The sequence below is a fragment of the Pantherophis guttatus genome, chromosome 2 (assembly GCF_059756535.1).
Source record: "Pantherophis guttatus breed Tessera chromosome 2, ASM5975653v1, whole genome shotgun sequence".
NCBI lineage: Eukaryota > Metazoa > Chordata > Lepidosauria > Squamata > Colubridae > Pantherophis > Pantherophis guttatus.
Window position 1 is genome coordinate 9,669,844 of NC_142064.1, and position 22,657 is coordinate 9,692,500.

The window sequence follows — 22,657 nt, forward strand, 5'->3', positions numbered from 1 at the left end:
AGGATGTGGGAAGGAGAAGGAGAAGACGACATTTTAAGTTGGATGCATAGGCTCAAGGAGATCATTGGAAGTTCCTTAGAAGATTGATGGGTTATCCCTGGTAACAAGACAAGATGGGACTGGACGAGATCTCTGAGGTTCCTTCCAGATTTATGACTCTATTGTATTTCTTTTTGTTCCCACATTTAAGGAATTAAGGGGTTAAATCCAGGGGTGGGCTGCTGGGGGTTTGCAGGGGTTCGAGAGAACCTCTAGCTAAGATTCTGTGCAGTTCGGAGAACCCCCAAATCCCATTCCTGGCTGGCCCCTCCCACCCCACCCCTCCCAGGAGTCCCCATGCAGCCCGTTTTGGATGCAGGTAAATGCAGGGCGCGCACGGAGGCTCAGGGAGGGCAAAAAACGGGCCTACTGGAAGTTCAGGAAGGGAACTGGAAATGGGCCTGTTTCCAACCTCCAGAGCCTGGGGACGCCATTTTCACCCTCCCAGAGGCTTGAGGAAAGCCTCTGGAGCCCGGGGAGGGCAAAAATGCCCCCCCTCCCCCGGCCATGGTGCAGGAGGCCAACTAGGCCATGCCCAGTGTTAAGGATATTGTTGTTGTGTTACCAACCAGCAGAGTGTAGAGCACAGAGAAACGTTGCTGAGAGCAATGAATAAGAGATGTGCAAACTGGTTTATCAAAAGTTTACTTTATAGTGAAAAAACAATCTCATAGTCTTCAAATCAATCCAAGTCTTTGCCAGTTAAATCAGTCCAGTGATACAAAAACTCTTCTTACCACACAAACAGTAGTTGGTTAGAATAACAAGCTCACTCTGGTTCACAAACCACGATGGTAGCAGATCCATCCAACCAATGATAACACAATGATAGCAACTCCACACACTATGGTAGCTTATCATCAACTGAATACGTTACAGTACCTTTCTTAAATACGTTTACAACCAGTGATTATCTAATTACAGCATGACTCAGCATTACAATGAATCAGCAGGAAAACTTTAAAGTCACATGATACATATTCATATTAAAGTCACAGAACACATATATCGCCTGGACAACTTGTTAGGCTCAAACCATATCCTAACACCCACTATAGCCGCGCCCACCCAACAACTGTGCAGAGAACCCCTTGCTAAAATTTTTGAAGCCCACCCCTGGTTAAATCTGACTCACCGCTACCTACCTATCAAAGTAGGTCTAATATATCTACTTAGTCCTTGAATTACTAGTATCCAAACAGCTTGAATTTTGGAGGCAATGTTGTATCACGAACCGTATCCCAGAGGCCACAGATCCCATTTAAAAATGCAAATTGGAAGCCTTGGTTGCTAAACAATTCCCATCTTTATCTGTAAGTGTTCCACCAAGCTTGGTTTAGTCTCTTCCTTTAGATCTCTGCAGTATGAAGATATAAACAATAATACGAATAGAACCTGGGGGGACATTCGATGCTTGATTTGCATGCTCCATATCCCTCGTGCAGCTTTCAGACTGTGAAATGTTGTCATATATCTGGATAGAGAAGATACCCCCAAATACATTCTCTACGGGGAAAATATTGCAAAAACGAATTATGCCCCCCGAATGGTTGCATTGGAGGCTAACAAAAATCCACGTGAATATTCATGCAATTGTTTATTTCCCGGGTGAGTTCCTAAACTACTGAAGGATTTCAACAGAATGTACGTTCACACAAGGATAATGTCATCAAAACTAACGTAATCAACTTAGCCCCCTATCCCAGATGATTCACGTTATTAGTTAATGTCAACTAAAAATCTTCCTCCCTTCTTTCCATCTCTTTTTCAAGTCTTGCTCTTCCAAACTACCAATTGTTTTTTTCTTCACACATTCTGACAATTTATCAACTTCTCAAGAGGACAACTGCCTTCCTTTTAAGGTCGGATAGATTCCTTCGGTCAGCCCTCCCAGGTAAATATGACCCGATGATCTAATTCTATTTTATTGTAAGGCTACATCAGGAGTGTCAAACTCAAGGGCCGGGAGCCAGATCCAGCCCGCAGGGTGTTTAGATCTGGCCATTGGTGGGATTCAAGTAATTTAACAACCGGTTCTCTGCCCTAATGATTTCTTCCGACACCCAGTTTGCCAAACTGCTCAGAAAATTAACAACCGGTTCTCCCAAAGTGGTGCGAACCGGCTGAATCCCACCACTGGATCTGGCCCGCAGGGCCACCCTACAAACAGTGAACGACCGGCCCGCGGTGCCTCTGCCAGCGAAAATGGAGCTTGGGAGGGCCGTGCTCAGCCCGCCTGGCAGTGGTGAAATCCGCCCGGTTCTATCCGGCTCGCCGAACCGGTAGCGCCGGTAGTGCCCACCCACCAGGACGTCATTACGTCCCATTTTTAGATTCTGCGCATGCACAGAAGTGGTGCATGCACACGTAGCGCATGCCCGCTCTCGCGTGCTCCTGTTCCCGAACCGGTAGCAAAGGTAAGTGGATTTCACCGCTGCTGCCTGGGCTCTGTTTTCAGCCACGACGGCCTCCTGCAGCCCTCTGCCAGCGAAAACGGAGTCTTGATGAGTGATGCCAAGCTGGTCACGCCCCCTGGCCACACCCACCCTGGTCACACCCCCTACGCACACACACCCAGGTCAAACACAACCCAGATACGGCCCTCAATGAAATCAAGTTTGACACCCCTAGGCTACATTGACAGAATCTTGCAACTCTGAAGGTACCAATCTCTCACTGTCACTTTTGGCAGCCTGATCCATTAGGGTTGGTCCTTCCAAATTTCTTTCTCTGAGTGTTGAGCCACTTAGGGCTCCTGTCTCTCTTATCTAATTGTTTCCTAGGTAGCCTCTCTTCTCTTTATCCACACATTCCACCACACGTCTTCACAAACGTACAGAGAAATTCCATCTCTCAGGATAACTTGGTCTCTTGTCCATTCTAACGATGAAACGGGACCAAAGAATCCTGAAATATCATTCTACCTTTCATCCTACAGGTAGTTCTTGACTTACAATCGGTCGCTTTGCAACCATTTGAAGTTACGACAGGCCCCACTTCCAAAAGCTTAGTTACAACCTGGATCCAAAGTTCCAACAACCCCCCCCCCATCCCCATGGACACGTGATCACATTTTGGGCATGAGCCACCGACCCACATTTACAACTGTTTGCAGTGCCCCAGGGTCACGTAATTGTGATTTAGGTAGTTTTTGGGTAAAAAAAAACCAGGCATTTACTTCTAGTTTCTGGCAAAAACATATCCATAGCAAACAGTTTCACTTAATAATTGTAGTGATTGTTTAACAATCATGGTGTTCACACAATAACCACTGCAAAAAAAATGGTAGTAAAATCAGATCAATCATTTTACTCATTTTACTATTATTACAACTTATTACCATAATTGCCAGACTCAAATATGATAGTAAGTCAAAGACCACTTATAAATATTTAAAGAATGCCTTGGTGCAATCTAAATCAACTAATAGAACCACCATATTGGGCCTGAATAAATTGAGACTACCATGAGATGGCAGCAAAGAGCTACAGAAAACTCTTCAGTCTGAGGCCATCTACTGGCCATTTAGGTTTTTGCACCAGGACACTCTAACCCTATGTTAGCATTCTAAGTAATGCACCCATAAGAACGTAGAACTCCAAGGCAGGTAGATTCCTCAAAGAACAAATTTACTGGATACATCATATTGGCACAACTGGTGAAAACCGACTCTAAAAGTTCCCACTGTTTTTATGCAGTTAAAAGAGAAAGTTTTCCCCTTTTCCATCAGTCTCATGGTCCAATAGAAGTGCTGGCCAGTTGCTTGGTTACTTCGCTCCTCCTCTCCCAGCCACCTGTTGGAATGACCTTGGTTCCCACAGGAAAACTTTTTGTTTTGACTGTAAAACCCCAGTTAACTATTTCCATCCCGCTTCCATCTATAGTGGCAACCCTGAAACCTCAAAGATGGCCCCAGCCAGGTTCGCTTCAGGGTGGACACCAGGGGTGGGTTCTACTTATCTTTACTACCAGTTTGCAACGGGATCGTACATGCGTGCCTTGCTTCGTTCACGCGTGCATGCGCAGATCACTGATGATGACATCCGGATCAGTGGGCGGAGCCTCCCGCTGGTTTTACTACCGGTTCTATAGAACCGGTCCAAACCGGGAGCAACCCACCACTGGTTGACACCCTACATATATTTGGATAACCAAATGCAGATTTCAGTGATTTAGTTTTAGTTTAGTTTAGTTTAGTTTTATTAAATTTGTATACCGCCCTACTCCCGAAGGACTCAGGGCGGTGAACAGGCACAAGATAAAATACAGAAATACAAAAGTTAAAAACAATTTAAAACCAAATTAAATAATATTGGCCCACGACAATTAAAATCCCAATAAATTTAAAACAAATTAAAATTTCAATTTAAAATTTAAAATTTAAAAGAAAGGGGAGAAAAATTAGGCCAGGCCGGCTTGCTGGAATAAGAGGGTCTTAAGAGCACGGCGGAAGGTGCGCAGATCCGGGATCCTCCGTATCTCCAGGGGGAGCTCGTTTCAGATAGTGGGTGCCCCCACAGAGAAGGGCCTCCCCCTGGGGGCCGCCAGTCGACACTGCTTGGCTGACAGCACCCGGAGGAGACCGTCTCTATGAGAGCGTACCGGCCGGTGGGAGGCTATTGGTGGTAGTAGGCGGTCCCGTAAATATTTAATGAAACTTCCCCTGCCGGCTAGGGAATTCTGGGAATTAAAGTCCACTCATCTTAAAGTTGCCAAGGTTCAGAATCACTGGCTTATATCAATAGCACACTTTTAAGATTTCTGGAGATTTCTTGACCTGGCCTACTTATTGTGAGTGACCTCTCTCAGTTTAAGCAATCTCACAGGGTTATTGTGATGGAGATAAAACGAAGACACATTCTCTCTGGAGGAATAAACCACTCCAATGAACCATGCACGTTTAACACAATACACGAACGCATTTATCAACATATCCCAGCCCTTTTTGTGTCACATATTCCTATCTACGCAAGGTCATGTTCAGGGACGGCTCTGACATTATTGTACTTTCCTCCAATTCTAGCAAAATTGCTGTTTCAAGGTTTCCAAGCAAGAAAGATGCCCGATAAGACAACGTGGCCTTGGAAAAAGCACTCTCACTCCTGAGGCACTGATAAACAGAGAGAAAAATAGGCCAGAGATGTCCATGAAGCCTTGAAAATGTCCCACTTGCTCATAGCTAATGTCTGATGGTCAGAATGCAAAAACGTGGTTCCAAAGAGACAAACATTTTCATCACGTGTCTGGACAAAGACAAGGTAGAAAATCTGGAGAGAACCTTTATGGAGAAACTCAGTCGTCCAGGTCATGGTTGACTCGAAGATGCTTTTTCAAGAGGCAACTGGACTTTCTGGTGTTTCGTTGAAGATGTTTAGCTTCTCATCCAAGAAGCTTCTTCAGTTCTGAGCAGAATAGTTGAGCTGTTTTCCCCAACCTGGTCATAAAACGAAATAACATCATTAGGAGCATTTGATCTAGAGTCTATAAAATCATAAACTTAGGGCTGAGAGTCTTTCCTTGACTTCCTTCTCTCTGCCCTTTAGAGTACGTGCAATGCTAGCAAAGATGGATAGAAGTCCCTTCAACCCTTCCTCTGTCCTAGTCCCAGTTCACCTCTCACCAGATGGATGCAAGTCTTATGACTCTGAATGTAAGCACCAGCAATGCTCAGCAGGTGCCCAAGACCCTTGTCAAAGTAGGCCACTACTGAAGAGGCTGGAAGCCCAGGTAGGCATCCATCCACACCTTGCCTTCAACGCTCAGGTTGATCGAGTACCCCAGGGTGGATCTAACACAGTGTTCCTCGGTAATATGAAGATGCATGAACCTCAACTCCCAGAATTTGGGGAGTTGAAGCCCACACATTGTCATGGCTGTAACTCACCTATCCAAGCTTCATGAGCTGATGACTGAGCTTCTTTGCTAGGTGACTGAGTGGGACGGTTGACACATATCTACAAATTACTGAGGTTAAGAAACAGTGATCTAATGTAGGAGGGAGTTCTCCAAACTTGGCCACTTTAAGACTTGGGACCACAACATCCAGAATTCCCCAGCCTGTATGACTGGCTGAGGAATTCTGGGAATTGAAGTCCACAAGTCTTAAAGTGGCCAAGTTAGAAGACTCCAGTTGTGAAGACTTCTGAAGACCTTACAGTGTTTTTTCTCAAAACATTCTCTCCAGGTGAGCAAACCACTTAACTTGCCATAGTTTAAGATTGGATCTGTGACGATTCTTTCTCTTATGATCTCATTTTTATTTTTATTTTATTAGTATTACTTTATTTTGTTTTACTTTGTATTCATTTTTGAATACAAGCCCTGAAGGTGTTGCGCATCGATCTCTTGTCTCAAGATCAAGCTGTGAATAACCAGGTCAAGCCCAGATCAGGTGTTTCCCTGAGGTGAAGAACTTCCCAAACCAATTGCATATATGTATTTACTAATGCTACAAATGCAACAAACAGCACATCTGGGGATTTCTCGAACCATCTCCTTTTAATCTCTCATCCTTTTGGGGCAAGGGCATTGCTAATCAGCACACTCTCCTTTCAGCCATTTCTTCTTATAGAATAGAATAGAATAGAATAGAATAGAATAGAATAGAATAGAATAGAATAGAATAGAATAGAATAGAATAGAATAGAATAGAATAGAATAGAATTCTTTATTGGCCAAGTGTGATTGGACACACAAGGAATTTGTCTTTGGTGCATATGCTGTCAGAGTACATAGGAAGAATAAAATACATTCATCAAGAATAAAAAGATACAACACTTAGTGATAGTCAAGGTTACTAATAAACTCTAGGAATCGTACTAGGAAACAAATAAAAACAATATAATTGAAAGATACAAGCAGCATGGCTTTAGTAATAAGCGGGAAGAGATAGATCCTAGTAAGGAAGAGAAGAATAATAGTAATAAAGTCTTAATAAATTATTTGACAGTGTTGCGGGAATTAGTTGTTAAGTAGAATGGTGGCATTCAGGAAAAAACTGTCCTTGTGTCTAGTTGTTCTGGTGTGCAATGCCAAAATAATTTGATCTGATCCCCAGTTAATCAATTTTGAGTCCTAGAACTTACAACAAATAGACTTGCAAGCAGTTGGAGAGTGGCCAACTCCTGTGTGTATTATTATATGCTTTCATAGCCACACATTGGTGTTGGTGTTTTGCAGGGAAAAAATAAGTGCAGAAAGGGGAAAAAAGAGGTAAGAAAAAGGTGAGTAGGGTTTTTGCAGGAAAAGTTTGGTTAGAAAGCTCATATCAGGCCAACTTTCTTCACTGCATGGGAGGAGGAGGGGGAGGGGGAGGGGGAGGAGGAGGAGGAGGAGGACTCCCAGACTCAGAGATTTTTTGCAGAGTATATAAAGCTCTTTTGCTATCACTGACCCTGCACACTCTCCTTAGGCAATAAACTTGGCAGAGACATCAAAAGTTTCCTAACCAGATACTACTGGAAGGTAAGAAGATGTACATTCTTACTTTAATGCAGCTTGAGGTTTAAAATTCTGCAGCTCCCCTTGAAGTCCCAACTGCTTTGAGATAACCGTTTCTTTACCACCCTTACTAGAAAATTGCAAAAAAAAAAAAAAAAAATTAAAACCAGAGAAACAAAATAGAATTTGCTAAAAAGCGCTTGGTACCAAAATCTGGAGAGGGGACTCCATCATGGTTTGGCATTGTTGTGGGTTTTTTTTTCCAACTTCTCGGGTCAGTTGTTGGATTCGGTGGGACCGCTGGGTGCCACCCTGCCCATCTTTAATTTTCTGCCCCCGTTCTTGGGACAAGAACAAGCGACTGGTAGGAAGTGATAAGAGGCAGGAAAACAGCTCGGCTGTCAGAGAAGCTGCCGAAAACTGAAATGTTTGCAGCTTTGTTCAATTCGTGTTTCGTCCTCAACTAAGGGCACTGAAAGAATTGTGGGTTTATAAAGAGGAGGGGAAGCACTTTCTCAAGAGGTTTAATGGAGACCCTCTTTGGGTTAAAATCAGGGATATATTGTACGCAAAGGATCCGGGCTAATATGAAATTATTTCTCATGATTTCTGTTGGGTTTCGGGATGCTTTTGAGATCAAGAACGCACCTGCAGTCAAACTGAGTTTTTTAACTTAAGTACTTGTTCAATGGGGTGGAAATGTAGTACGTTGTGTCTCTTAAGGGTTGCCTTGCTGAAGAGAGATGCTCCGTGGATACGAAAGGAATACGGGACAACCTAATAAAAGAGCTGCTTGTCAGAAATTAGCATTTCTGAAACGACAACGGGTGCAGATAAATGCTAAGGAGCTCATCCATGGTGCAGAATTCAGCTTTTCATTAAACCAAACATTTTGTAAGGAAGTCGAATTATACTCTCCGATTTTCTGAAGGGGAATCAGATAATAAGGGGTGCAATTTTCTTTAAGGACAGGCCAACACAAGGGGGATTGCCAATAATAGCTTTAGATAAATGTTTTTCAACTTTGCTGGCTTTAAGATGGGTGGACTTCAACTCCCAGGATTCCCTAGCCAACTCCCAGAATTCCCCATTCTCCATGCTGGCTAGGGAATTCTGGGAGTAGAAGTCCATCCATCTTAAAGTCAGCAAGGTTTGAAAAACGCTGATATGATATGCTATTTTACCTACCAGCATGATTCAACTACTGGATAATTTCCGAGCCAAAATTCCTATGCTAGTCCTTGACTTACAACTATTTGTTTAGTGACCTTTCAAAGCTATAGCAGAAAAGCTGAAAAAAGAGATGTATGACCCAGGGATGGGATTCATCTGGTTCGAACTGGTTCAAGCGAACCGGATGCTAATTTTACATCTGGTTCGCCGAACTGGTAGTTGCAAGGGTTAGGGTTAGGGTTAGGGTTAGACCTGCCCACCCTGCCCTGCCCCTCCCAGGAATCTCTGTGTGGCCCGTTTTGGATGCCAGGTAAGTGCAGCGCCGCGCAGAGGCTCTGGAAGGGTGAAAAACAGGCCTCCTGGAACTTCTGGAAATCCAGAAACGGGCCCGTTTCCGGTCTCCGGAGGGCCTCCAGAGCCCAGGGGAGGCTGGTTTCACCCTCCCGGAGGCTCGAGGAAAGACTCCAGAGCTTGGGAAGGGCAAAAACATGTGTCCCCACCACCACCATGGTGCAGGAGGCCGAGTAGGCCACACCCACCATGGCCACGCTCACCCAGCAACTGGGTAGAGAATCGGTTGCTAAAACTTTTGAATCCCACCCCTGCGTATGACCGGTTTTCACTCTTACGATTCTTGCAGCATCCCTATGGTTACATAATCAAAATCCCCCAACTGGTCTGTATTTATGACAATTGCACTGCCCTGGGGTCACGTCAGTGGTAGGTTTCAAATTTTTTTACTACCGGTTCGGTGGGCGTGGCTTGGTGGGTGTGGCAGGGGAAGGTTACTGCAAAATCCCCATTCCCTCCCGATCAGCTGGGATTTGGGAGGCAGAGAATAGATGGGGGCGGGGCCAGTCAGAATTTTTACTACCGGTTCTCTGAACTACTCAAAAGTTCTGCTACCGGTTCTCCAGAACTGGTCAGAACCTGCTGAAACCCACCTCTGAGTCACACGATCCACCCTTTGTAACCTTCCCAGCTGGCTTCTAACAAGCAAACTTGATAGGGGAAGCCAGCTTTGTTTAATGACTAAATGGTTCACTTAATAACTGCAGGGGTTCACTAAACCACCATGGCAAGGAAGGTCGTAAAATGGGTCACAACCAGTGGTAGGATTCAGCCAATTCGCACCACTTCGGGAGAACCAGTTGTTACCTTTCTGAGCTGTTTGGCAAAATGGTTGTTGGAAAAAATCATTAGAGCAGAGAATCAGTTGTTAAATTACTTGAATCCTACCACTGGACACAATTCACTTAACAACTGCCTAGCTTAGCATGGAAATTTGGGGCTCGATTGGGATTGTAAATGGAGAACTACCTGTATCTAGTGCCAATCGTTAATAATAATGACAGGTGTTCCTTTCGTCACCTTCCTAAATCAGCTTTTTTTAAAGACATGTATAAGCCAAGAACTGTTTTGTCTATATCTTGTGGCAGGGAGTTCCATCTGAATATATTTATTTATTTACTTATTAAATGCCTACTACGCCGCCCATCTCACTCTGGAGGGTTCACAGTTCAGTCTGTGCTGTACCTATCAAGATCCCAGCTATTAAATCAGTTACTTTGGCAAAGAGGGAAGGCCTGAGGGATTGCGACATGCTTAATCTCGTTACTAAATGAATCCATTTCCTGGATTGACATAGTATATTGGGTCGTAAATCATCAAATGGACTGAGTTTGCATAAGGGGTTAAGCCGCCACAAAAACCCTGAGGTTAATGCTAACTAAACGTTACCAGTTTATCGTCTAGCGTAACATGATGCTGTTAAGTTTCTAACAGGGTTTATGAACTAGTTGTGCAAACAGAACGGTAGAGTTTTGCAAGGAGAAAACATGACAGGCAAAGGAGAAATTCTATGGAAAGGGATGAGTATGCACCGGCTTCCCTTCCAACAACTGGTAGGCGTGCAAAGGGAAGGGAGTGTGCAAGATATAGCTGTCTTCTCTTTAGAAGTGTATATAGGACAATTTGAGGTTAACAGATTAACAGAGTTGGAAGAGAATTTATAGGTTGTCTAGTCCAACCCCCAGCCAAACAGGAGACCCTACACCAGTGAGGGTCATCTTGCCATCGCATTCCAGGAACGGGGGAGGGCACGCACACATGTGCCCACACCCATAATTCTATGCATGACCCCCCCCCACGCTCCCCCTTTTCCTAGCATGTGATGGCATGGTAGGCACATTTTTTGCTCTCCCCAGCCTCCAGAGCCTTTCTAGGAGTCTGGGGAGGGCGAAAACAGCCTTCCTCACCCCCCTGGAGGCCCTCCAGAGGCCAAAAACGGCCCGTTTGCCAACTTCCGGTGAGACCGGAAGGCCCATTTCTTGCTCTCCAGAGCCTTTCTAGGAGTCTGGGGAAGAGGGGGAAAATGGCCTTCTCCACACCCCCGGAGGCCCTCCGGAGGCCAGAAACGGCCCGTTTGCCAACTTCCGGTGAGACCGGAAGGCCCATTTCTTGCTCTCCAGAGCCTTTCTAGGAGTCTGGGGAGGGCGAAAACAGCCTTCCCCACCCACTGGAGGCCCTCCAGAGGCCAAAAACGGCCCGTTTGCCAACTTCCGGTGAGACCAGAAGGCCCATTTCTTGCTCTCCAGAGCCTTTCTAGGAGTCTGGGGAAGAGGGGGAAAATGGCCTTCTCCACAACCCCGGAGGCCCTCCAGAGGCCAGAAACGGCCCGTTTGCCAACTTCCAGTGGGACCGGAGCTGAGCTTGCGTGCCAACCGATATGGCTACGCATGTTACCTGTGGCACACGTGCCATAGGTTCGCCAACACGGCCCTACACCATTTCTGACTCAACCTGGAAATAAGGAGAAATTTTCTGACAGTGAGGACAATCAACCAATGGAACGGAAGTTGCCTTCAGAAGTTGTGGGAGCTTCATCACTAGAAGCTTTCAAGAAGAGGCTGGACTGCCATCTGACAAAAATGGGGTGGGGTTTCCTGCCTGGGCAGGGGGTTGGAATAGAAGACCTCCAAGGTCCCTTCCAACTCTATTATTCTATTCTATTCTGTTCTGTTCTGTTCTGTTCTGTTCTGTTCTGTTCTGTTCTGTTCTATTCTATTCTATTTTGTATTGTTTTGCTTAACTACTCAGAGACGCTGCTGTAAATTGATTTAAGTATCAGCCTGGAAGAGAGAAAAGGGAAGGGAGCAGAGGTGTCTGCAGGCTGTCACAGATAGTGACTGTAATATTATGATAAAAGCTCTACTTGTTTCTTATGCACGATGCATGTGGAATATGCTGCTAGGTCCGAAGAGATCCCCAGCAGATTTCAAGTTCTGTTCTTCAATATTTCTAGTTGGTTTTCTATCTGACTTACAACAGTGACTGTGCAAAGTTACAACGGCACTGGAAAAAGTGACTTATGACTGTTTTTCACGCTTACGACCAATAAAACATCCAATTCAGTGGTGAAATCCAAATTTTTTTTACTACCGGTTCTGTGGGCGTGGCTTAGTGGGCATGGTGTGGCTTGGTGGGCGTGGCAGGGGAAGGATACTGTAAAATCCCCATTCCCTTCCCCCCCCCCACTCCCGGGGGAAGGATATTGCAAAATCTCCATTCCCTCCCCACTCCAGGGGAAGGATACTGCAAAATCTCCATTCCCTCCCCACTCCAGGGGAAGGATACTGCAAAATCTCTATTCCCACCCCACTCCAGGGGGAAGGATACTGCAAAATCCCCATTCCCTCCCGACTCCAGGGGGATGGATACTGCAAAATCTCCATTCCCACCCCACTCCAGGGGGAAGGATACTGCAAAATCCCCATTCCCCCCAACTCCAGGGGAAGGATACTGCAAAATCTCCATTCCCACCTCACTCCAGGGGAAGCATACTGCAAAATCCCCATTCCCTCCCCACTCTGGGGCCAGCAGGTGTTTGCCGGTTCTCCAAACTACTCGAAGTTTCCGCTACCGGTCTCCAGAACCTGTCAGATATTCCCCCTGATCCAATTGTCACATGATACGACGCTTTGGTTCATATTTATGACAGTTGCAGCGCCCCGAGCTCATGGGATCCCCCTTTGTGACCTTCTGACAAGCCAAGTCAATGGGGAAACCAAATCACTTAACAAACATGAAGAAACATTCAATTAAAACCAATTGAAATAAAATGTGGCCGCCCGGTTTCAGAATTTGGGAAGAATGCTGGTGTCCTCGCTTTAAAATCCACCTCTTTCCAGGAAGGAAGGGAGGGTAATTTTAAACTGGGAGGGGTGGGGAGGCTGATTTCTAGGAAACTTTGGGGGAAACTGGAAGACACAGAGAGGGAAAGTCAACAGACCACCACCAGTTCATGCCTTGCGTTAGAATGAGGTTCCAAACTCTGGATTCCACAGAAAGTTTTGCACCTAAACACAATAAATCAGGCAGGACAGCAAAAATGGGGAGGTCTGGCTTAAAACTACAGCAATGCAAAAACAGAGAGAGCAACAGCTAAAACATGCTCTGTGTTATATTATAATATTTTAAGGAGGATCAACCAGGGGCTGCATCTAACACTGAGAAATGAAGGGGGCCATTAGTATTATTCTTTATTTATTTATTAATATCCTATCTTTATTATTTCGATAACTCAAGGCAGCGGACACACCAGAGGTGAAATCCAGCAGACTCTGACAGGTTCTGGCGAACCGGTAGCAGAAATTTTGAGTAGTTCGGAGAACCGGTAGCGGAAATTTTGAGTAGTTTGGAGAACCGGCAAATGCCACCTCTGCAGGCATGCACACAGCTTAAAAACACAGCTAAATAGGACGGCATAGCGCCGGGGTGGGTGAGCAGAGATTCCAACTACCGGTTTGCCCGAACTGGTCTGAACCGCCAGCAGCCCACCACTGACTAGAACTCACTGTCTCCTGGTGATTGACCCAGAATCACCCGGCTGGTTTTCATGCCTAAAGTGAGACTAGAACTCACCATCTCCTTCTTTCTAGCCTAATGCCTTAACCTAGAAAACGAATGATACTTTTATGGGCACCCTAGTAAATGACAGCAATCAGTTGTCTAAGGCTGGGTTTCTCAACCTTTGCAACTTGCGTGGACTTCAACTCCTACAATTCCTCAGCTGGTCTAAGGAACTGTATTGTTGATCAAAAATTCAAGAGAACTAATAAGTGCTCAGCCACCTGGCTGTTGGAAATTAGAGTGTTAATGGTGCTACTAAAAGCACCATTAACTAAACAGCACTGAAAGTGTTGTTAATACTTTCTTTTCTGAGATAATATGAATACAGAGAGAGTTCCATTTCATAGATGTCTCTTCACCTCCCATACACACCCCACACCCCAAAAAATTATAAATTATCTCTCTTATCCTGTTGTAGAATGAAGGGACCAAACAACATTCCTGGGTCAGCCAGAGACAGTTTTATTGCGCAAGGTTCAGAGCCAGATTGGTACCTGAAGTTTTGAACAAGGAAAGAGTTTGATATCTCTGTTTTTATACATTTCTAAGACAAAGGATTCAGTGAGATCATGCATTTTCCATATATGGGTAACATGAGATCATACATTCTCCATATATGGCTAACACGCACCTGTCATATGATAATTGACACACTTCCTAATTAATAAACCATTAGTAAACCATTATTTTTAGTTTATAAAATTATCTTAGCTACACAACTTTTCTTAAGTGCTTGTAGTTGTTAATGGGAAATTTACTGCTGTCCTTAGGTAAATTTATTGGATTAAGTAACTCTTTGTAACATATATGTCCTTGTGTCATTCACAGTGAGGTCACTTAGATGTTTTCCATATGGCTGTCCTTCCGTGACATCTAGGTCTCATCAGAAGATATATTACCACTTAATGAGGTTTAACTGTTTGTTAATGTAATTTCCAACAAGCACGTTTCTCTCTTCTAATAATGTGAATAGAGAGGTCTCTCAGAGTTCATGTATCTAAGCACGTCTTCCCCTTATAATAATGTGAATAGAGAGGGTCTCCCAGAGCCCATCCATCCGACTCTGTATGATTACTTCTTTTATCCACATTAATCCAGGGATGGGCTGCTGGGAGTTTGCAGGAGTTTGGGAGAACCTCTAGCTACGATTCTGTGCAGTTCGGAGAATCCCCAAATCCCATTCCTGGCTGGCCCCTCCCACCCCACCCCTCCCAGGAGTCCCCACGCGGCCCGTTTTGAATGCAGGTAAATGCAGGGCATGCGCGGAGGCTCGGGAAGGGTGAAAAACAGGCCTACCGGAAGTTTGGGAAGGCCAGAAACAGGCCTGTTTCCGGCCTCCACATGGCCTCCGGAGCCTGGGGAGGCTGTTTTCGCCCTCCTGGAGGCTCGAGGAAAGCCTCCAGAGCCTGGGGAGGGCAAAAATGCCCCCTCCCATCCATGGTGCAGGAGGCCAACTAGGCCACGCTCACCATGGCCACACCCACCCAGCAACCGGGCAGAGAACCCCTTGCTAAAATTTTGGAAGCCCACCCCTGCTCTTATCCAAAATTGGCTTATAAACTAGCAAAGTTTTCTTCATAAGTTAGCAAAAAAAACCTAGTCAGGTTTATTAGCTGTGTATATCATCTAACATTCCTGGTATTCCAAATATGTGTTACGTCATTGTGAATGGCACACATCAAGGTCTTTATAAAAAATGTATAATTATAAATTATACTCCAGGGTCTGCTATTCTATGTGTGCAATCTTTCTAAGGAAAAACAAGAGCATTTCCTATCTCGAATAAAACATGGAATTTTTACATCTTCGAATCAATACATTGCCATTTTTCATTGCAATTGCAGTTTTTCTTAACCTTGCCATTCAGGTGGCCCCTTAAAAAAATATGCGTGGATTCAAAACAGTAACGTGCAAAAAAGGGCATTGTTTGAGACAAAACTGTTGACCAAAAAAAATAATAATAATAATCTGCCGGTTTGACAAGATTTCAAACAAAACTCTAAACTGGCCTTATTGGAAGAAACAACATAAAAATGTTTGCACAAACTTTACAATAAACTCTATTCCAAAGACTCAAACTTGGCAGGTTCATAAAAAAACAAGAAATTAAATTAGCGCATTTCAGTAATCCGAATTCCGTGGATGTTTTGAGGACAGGCAATTTTAGAAGGGCAGCAGAGAATTAAAATTCCATGGACAGGCTGGCATTTTCGGTCTGCTAGAGGCCTTTAAAGATTGAATGGATGAATAGAATAGAATAGAATAGAATAGAATAGAATAGAATAGAATAGAATAGAATAGAATAGAATAGAATAGAATAGAATAGAATAGTTGGAAGGGACCTTGGAGGTCTTCTAGTCCAACACCCTGCCCAGGCAGGAAACCCTACACCACTTCAGACAAATGGTTATCCAACATCTTCTTAAAAATTTCCAGTGTTGGAACATTCACAACTTCTACTGGCAGATGCTTGAGATGGGTGCGAGGTTGGTTTCAACGGTAGAAAGATATGGAGAACTACAGTAGTTGATCCTGGTGCAAACCAGGTTTATTTCAGCTATATTTCAGCTCCTGTCAATCCCGTTAGGTAGATCGGCCATGAAATCTTAGAACTTTTAGAATACCTTTGTTGTCACTTCGAATGTACACTAATCGGCATACATTAAAATGAAATTTCATTCTCAAAAGGTCACCACCTCCAATACACACTACATAAGCATGACAAAATAAATAGATAAATAAAGAAGGACCAGGGGAGACACGATAACAGTGTTCCAATATCTCAGGGGCTGCCACAAAGAAGAGGGAGTCAAGCAGTGGTGAAACCCAATTTTTTTTACTATCGGTTCTATGGGCGTGGCTTGGTGGGCATGGTGTGACTTGGTGGGTGTGGCTTGGTGGGCCAGGTAGGGGAAGGATACTGCAAAATCTCCATTCCCACCCCACTCTGGGGCCAGCCAGAGGTGGTATTTGCTGGTTCTCCGAAGAACTCAAAATTTCCGCTAGCGGTTCGCCAGAACCTGTCAGAACCTGCTGGATTTCACCCCTGGAGTCAAGCTATTCTCCAAAGCAGCGGTCACCAACTGGGGATCCGTGGACCACTGGTGATCCGCGAGAAAAATTTGGTGGTCCGCAGAAAAATTATTTGCATTTTTTACATTGCACTAAATCAAGGGTCCTCAAACTACGGTCCCTGGGACGGATACGTGCAATGAATATTTGTGTTGCTGCAGAGAGTCTCCCCCTTTGGGGTCTTTTTGTGCGAGTCGGAGGGGGACAGAAATTTCGACTTGGGGTCTGGTTCGGCCTCCTGGTGTGGGGCTTTGGGCAAAGGCTGGAGGGAAGTGCCACTGGTGGCGAAGAGCCGGAGGACCTTGTTCCAGTGGGACTGCATCATGGCCTGGAACTGGCTGACCATCTCAGCCCGCTGAGCCTCCAGGTGCTGGTACCTGGCCTTGCACTCCCGCAGGTCTTCCCTCTGCTTGGAAAGCCTATGCTCCTAGTCCTCAGGGAGGTGCTTTTGCTGAGCCTCCTTCTCAGTCAGAGCCAATTTGAACTTGAGCTGTTTTGCCAACTTTTTTTCGTGATGGCTGTTTAGCTCCAACAACTGCTTCCTATTGGGGCCCTAAGGAGCCTGGGCGGGGAGGCGAGGAGTGGCTGGGAGGGAAGGGTGAGTAGAGACTGGCAAGGCGCCCCTCAATGTGAGTGACATCAAGTTGGCCACGCCCACCCAATCACATGACCAACACCCACTCAGCCGATCATTAGGCAGATCATATTAGTGGTCTGCAGGATTTAAAATTATGAATTTAGTGGTCCCAGAGATCCGAAAGGTTGGTGACCCCTGCTCCAAAGCACCTGAGAGTAGAACAAGAAGCAATGGGTGGAAACTAATCAAAGGGAGAAGCAACCTAGAACTGAGGAGAAAATTCCTGACAGTTAGAACAATTAATCAGTGGAACAACTTGCCACAATTGCCGCTACCGGTTCTCCAGAACCGGTGCGAACCAGCTGAATAACACCTCTGACCTTCATCAAGATCATTTCCCTTAGTCTCTACTTCATTAGGAGCTGTTGATCTGGTTTTCTTTCTTGCTACAGATCCCCACCTTAGGATCTCTCAGTCCGCCCCAAATTCTTGATCTGGAAATGGGTCCCAGGCAGGGGTGAAATGTAAAATCTGTTACTACCAGTTCTGTGAGTGTGGCTTGGTGGGGGGGGGGGTAATGTGACTGGGTGGGCGTGGCCAACTTTTTTTAAAAAAAAACTTTTCAAAGCATTTTTTCTAATGCTTTGAAAAGCCTCTCTGCTGATCAGGAAACTCAGCTGGGATCATCAGAGAGGCTCTTTAAAAAATACCTGTCTGCCATCAGGAAACTCAGCTGGGATCGTCAGAGACTTTTCAAAGCATTTTTTTTACCACCTCTTCGGCCAAGAGGTTGCAGAAAAAAATGCTTTGAAAAGCCTCTGACCATCCCAGCTGAGCGATCATCAGAGGCTTTTTTTTTTTTACTTTTAAAAGCATTTTTTCATCGGAAGAGGTTGTAGAAAAAATGCTTTTAAAAGTAAAAAAAAAAAGAAACCTCTGATGATCGTGCAGCTCAGCTGGGCATGGGGGGAGCATGGATTTGGTGGGCGTGGCCATGGTGGGCATGGCCTAGTCAGCCTCCTGCACTATGGTGGGGATGGGCATTTTTGCCCTCCCTGGGCTCCAGAGGCCCTCTGGAGGCCTCTTTCCTCGAGCCTCCAGGAGGGCAAAAACAGCCTCTTCTGGCTCCAGAGGCCCTCTGGAGGACAGAAATGGGGCCCGTATCCAGCCTTCCCAAACTTCTAGTAGGCCCATTTTTCACCCTCCCCGAGCCTCCATGCATGCCCTGCACTTACCTGCATCCAAAACTGGCTGCATTTGGACTCCTGGGAGGGGCAGGGTGGGGTGGGCAGGGCCAGCCAGGAGTGGGATTTGGGGGTTCTCCGAACTGCACAGAATCTTACCTGGAGGTTCTGCAAACCCCCAGCAGCCCAACTCTTGGGCTCGGGTGGGGAGATGAAAATCATGGAGACAAGATGATAAAGTGAAAAATAAGGCAATTGCCTGGGTAGACACATAGAACCATACTTTAGCAGTTGTGTTATTCAACAAATGCACGACAATCACTTCCCGACTTTGAGAATTTCACCTACATCTCACCTTTTCCTCACTCGGCTTTCGTCCATCTCTAAAGTCTAATTTAAAGATATGGAAACTGCTTTGGTCTGTCGTACCCAAAGTCAGGATGAGAAAACTCCTTGACGGTTGACTGACATCGCATCCAACAGTTGAGCTGTTTTCCCCAACCTGGTCATAAAACGAAATAACATCATTAGGAGTATTTGATCTAGAGTCTATAAAATCATAAACCCGGGGCTGAGAGTCTTTCCTTGACTTCCTTCTCTCTGCCCTTTAGAGTATGTGCAACGCTAGCAAAGATGGATAGAAGTCCCTTCAACCCTTCCTCTGTCCTAGTCCCAGTTCAGCTATCACCAGATGGATGCAAGTCTTATGACTCTGAATGTAAGCACCAGCAATGCTCAGCAGGTGCCCAAGACCCTTGTCAAAGTAGGCCACTACTGAAGAGGCTGGAAGCCCAGGTAGGCATCCATCCACACCTTGCCTTCAACACTCAGGTTGATCGAGTACCCCAGGGTGGATCTAACAGAGTGTTCCTCAACCTTGGTAATATGAAGATGCATGAACCTCAACTCCCAGAATTTGGGGAGTTGAAGCCCACACATTGTCATGGCTGTAACTCACCTATCCAAGCTTCATGAGCTGATGACTGAGCTTCTTTGCTAGGTGACTGAGTGGGACGGTTGACACATATCTACAAATTACTGAGGTTAAGAAACAGTGATCTAATGTAGGAGGGAGTTCTCCAAACTTGGCCACTTTAAGACTTGGGACCACAACATCCAGAATTCCCCAGCCTGTATGACTGGCTGAGGAATTCTGGGAACTGAAGTCCACAAGTCTTAAAGGGGCCAAGTTAGAAGACTCCAGTTGTAAAGACTTCTGAAGACCTTAGAGTGTTTTTTTCTCAAAACATTCTCTCCAGGTGAGCAAACCACTTAACTTGCCATAGTTTAGGAGACTCCAGTTGTGAAGACTTCGGAAGATCTTAGGGTGGCTTTTCTCAAACTTGGAATTATATGCGGTGTTGACTTCAACCCTTAGAATTCCATAGTGAATATGGGAATTCTGTCTTATAGAAGGCAGAAGCACTGTCTTATACTTTGCTTGAAAATATCTAACACTTGCAGGATCCTGATTGTTTTGCTCTGAGTTGCTTCTCACACTCCCATGGAAAGACGGTGCTCATTGTTGGCCAAAAGGAAGTTCAAGAGGACACAGTCAGTCAGATGTTGTTTTTTTTTTGTTTTTGTTCGGACAGGATCCAAAACTCACAATGGAGATCGACGCTGCTGGTGAAAAGTCTGACAAAACACAAAAGACAACAGGCAAATGTTGCCAGCAAATGTTGAGAGCTCTGAGCTGTGTCACCGGAGATATGAAGGTGTTTGGAGACTGGCTAAAAGGTAGGGCACATTTCTGGTACCTCTATAAGACCCAATGGAAGCACAGTTGTAGGTGAACAGTTATTGAATGCCTTGATTATCATTCAGAGCAGGGATGGGTTCTACTTATCTTTACTACCTACCTACCTCCCTCTCTCTCTCTCTCTCTCGCCACCTAACGGGGGCACGCGCGCATGCGCAGATCATCCATTATGACGTCCAGGCAGGTGGGAGGAGCCTCCCGGCGCTTTTACTACTGGTTCGCAAGAACCGGATAGAACCAGGAGCAACCCACCACTGATCCAGAGCAAATGTTTCTCCACCTCAGCAAGTGGACTTCACTTCAACTCCCAGAATTACTGAGACAGCATGCTGGCAAGTTTAAGAGGTGTGGACTTCAACTCCCAGAATTCCCCAGCCAGCCCAAATCTGGGAGTTGACACCCACACATCTTAAAGATGCTAAGGTAGAGAAACACTGTACAAGATTTCCTGAAAAATAGGGTCCCTCCTTCCTTCCTTCCTTCCTTCCTTCCTTCCTTCCTTCCTTCCTTCCTTCCTTCCTTTTTCTTTCTTCCTTTTTCCTTTTTTCTTTCTTTTCTTTTTGTTTCATTTCTTTCTTTTCTTTCTTTCCTTTTTTCTTTTCTTTCTTTCCTTTCTTCCATTTCTTTCCTTCCTTCCTTCCTTCCTTTCTTTCTTTCCTTTCTGTTTCCTTTCTTTCCTCCTTCCTTCCTTCTTTCCTTCTTTTTTCCATCCTTTCCATCCTTTTCCTTCTGTCCTTCCTTCCTTCCTTTTTTCTTTCCTTTCCTTCCTTCCTTTTCTTTTCTCCCTTCCTTCCTTTTTCCTTTCTTTCTTTCCTTTCCCTCTTTCCTTTTTTCCTCCTTCCTTTCTACTTTCCTTCCTCAGTCCCTCCCTCCCTCTCCCACTCTCCCTCGCTCTCCCTCCCTCCCTCCCTCTCTCTCTCTCCAACCCAAAGCAGTCATTGCTCATCCTTCCATAAGCTTTAGCCTGACCCTTATTTTACACTGTAAACACATCACAAGTTATTTATTCTCGGTCTTCTCTCAGCCATCTCTTTCCCCATCCCACATCATGCATTCCCCTTGCCTGCCTGCCACTCTGATGTTAAATTATACACTGCGAGGGGTGTGTCACAATCCCAACACAAGCTGGCCTAGAGATGTTCAGGCCATCTGCCAACTTCCATGCGAGCAACATAAATTAGCTGTTTTGTATCTTCCGCATGAACTGAGCCACTCAATCAACTTCCCAATTGCGTGATGTTTTTGCAGAGAAGAATAATATGTGTGTCATATTTTACAACCTTATTGGCAGTAGGAGCCACACCAGATGTTGCCAGAGATATACACATTTGGCAATTGTCCCAGTTCATAAACTTTCGAACAACAGAAACAAAACCCTGTGGTGGAATTGTGGAAGATAGGGCAAGTTGCTTTTCTTCTATATTTTGACATTGCATCCTCACTGGTGGCATTGACACAATCTGGTCGTACATTAACCCATTTTAACAGAACAACAGAGTTGGAAGGGACCTTGGAGGTCTTCTAGTCTAACCCCCTGCTCAAGCAGGAGACCCTATCATTCCAGAAAAATAGCTGTCCAATCTCTTCTTAAAAACCTCCTGCGATGGAGCATCCCACAAGCAGCTCCACCGATTAATTGTTCTAACTGTTGGGAAGTTTCTCCTTAGTTCTAGGTTGCTTCTCTCCTTGATTAGTTTCCATCTGTTGCAGTGGTGGGTTTCAAAAAATTTTACTACCGGTTCTGTGGGTGTAGCTTAGTGGGAGTGGCATGGCTTGGTGGGCGTGGCTTGGTGGGCGTGGCAGGGGAAGGATACTGTAAAATCTCCATTCCCACCCCAATCCAAGGGAAGGTTGCTGCAAAATCCCCATTTCCTCCTGATCAGCTGGGACTTGGCAGGCAGAGAATAGATGTGGGTGTGGCCAGTCAGAATAATTACTACCGGTTCTCCGAACGACTCAAAATTTCCGCTACCGGTTCTCCAGAACTGGTCAGAACCTGCTGAAACCCACCTCTGATCTGTTGCTTTTTGTCCTGCTTTCATGTACTTTTTTTTTTTTTTTTGCTTTAATTTATATGCCGCCCTTCTCCGGAGACTCAGGGCGGCTTACAATGCGTTAAGCAATAGCCTTCATACTTTTGTATATATTTATACAAAGTCAGCTTATTGCCCCCACAATCTGGGTCCTCATTTCACCTACCTTTGAAAGGATGGAAGGCTGAGTCAACCTTGAGCCTGGTGAGATTTGAACTTGCAGTAATTGCAAGCAGCAGATGTTAATCACAGTGCTTTAGTCCACTGTACTACAGGCTCTGTAGTACTTTGGGCAATAGGTTGACCGCCTCTTCTTTGTGGAAGCCCCTCTCAACTATTGGAAGACTGCCATCATGGGCTCCCCTAGTCCTTCTTTTCATTAAACAAGATAAATGTTCTAAGGAAGCACAATATTTTTGTATCATAAACTAACCAAATATTCCCGGTTTCCAGAGCTCCCACACGT

At 45.1% G+C, this 22,657-nt stretch overlaps 1 protein-coding gene across 2 annotated transcripts in view; it reads left to right on the forward strand.

Annotated features, from left to right (window-relative positions):
- The first annotated feature begins 7,334 nt into the window (after positions 1–7,334).
- SLC14A1 (solute carrier family 14 member 1 (Kidd blood group)) overlaps positions 7,335–22,657 on the forward strand; it is a 49,106-nt gene continuing 33,783 nt past the window's right edge. Inside the window, exons 1-3 of one of the 2 annotated variants that reach the window (XM_034403871.3) lie at positions 7,427–7,503; positions 19,008–19,191; positions 19,992–20,136. In XM_034403871.3, the coding sequence (XP_034259762.2) occupies positions 19,030–19,191; positions 19,992–20,136 (307 nt within the window). In that variant the 5' untranslated portion in view covers positions 7,427–7,503; positions 19,008–19,029. Of the gene's footprint in view, positions 7,504–19,007; positions 19,192–19,991; positions 20,137–22,657 lie in introns of both variants that reach the window. The other variant, XM_034403873.3, reaches the window with a different exon arrangement.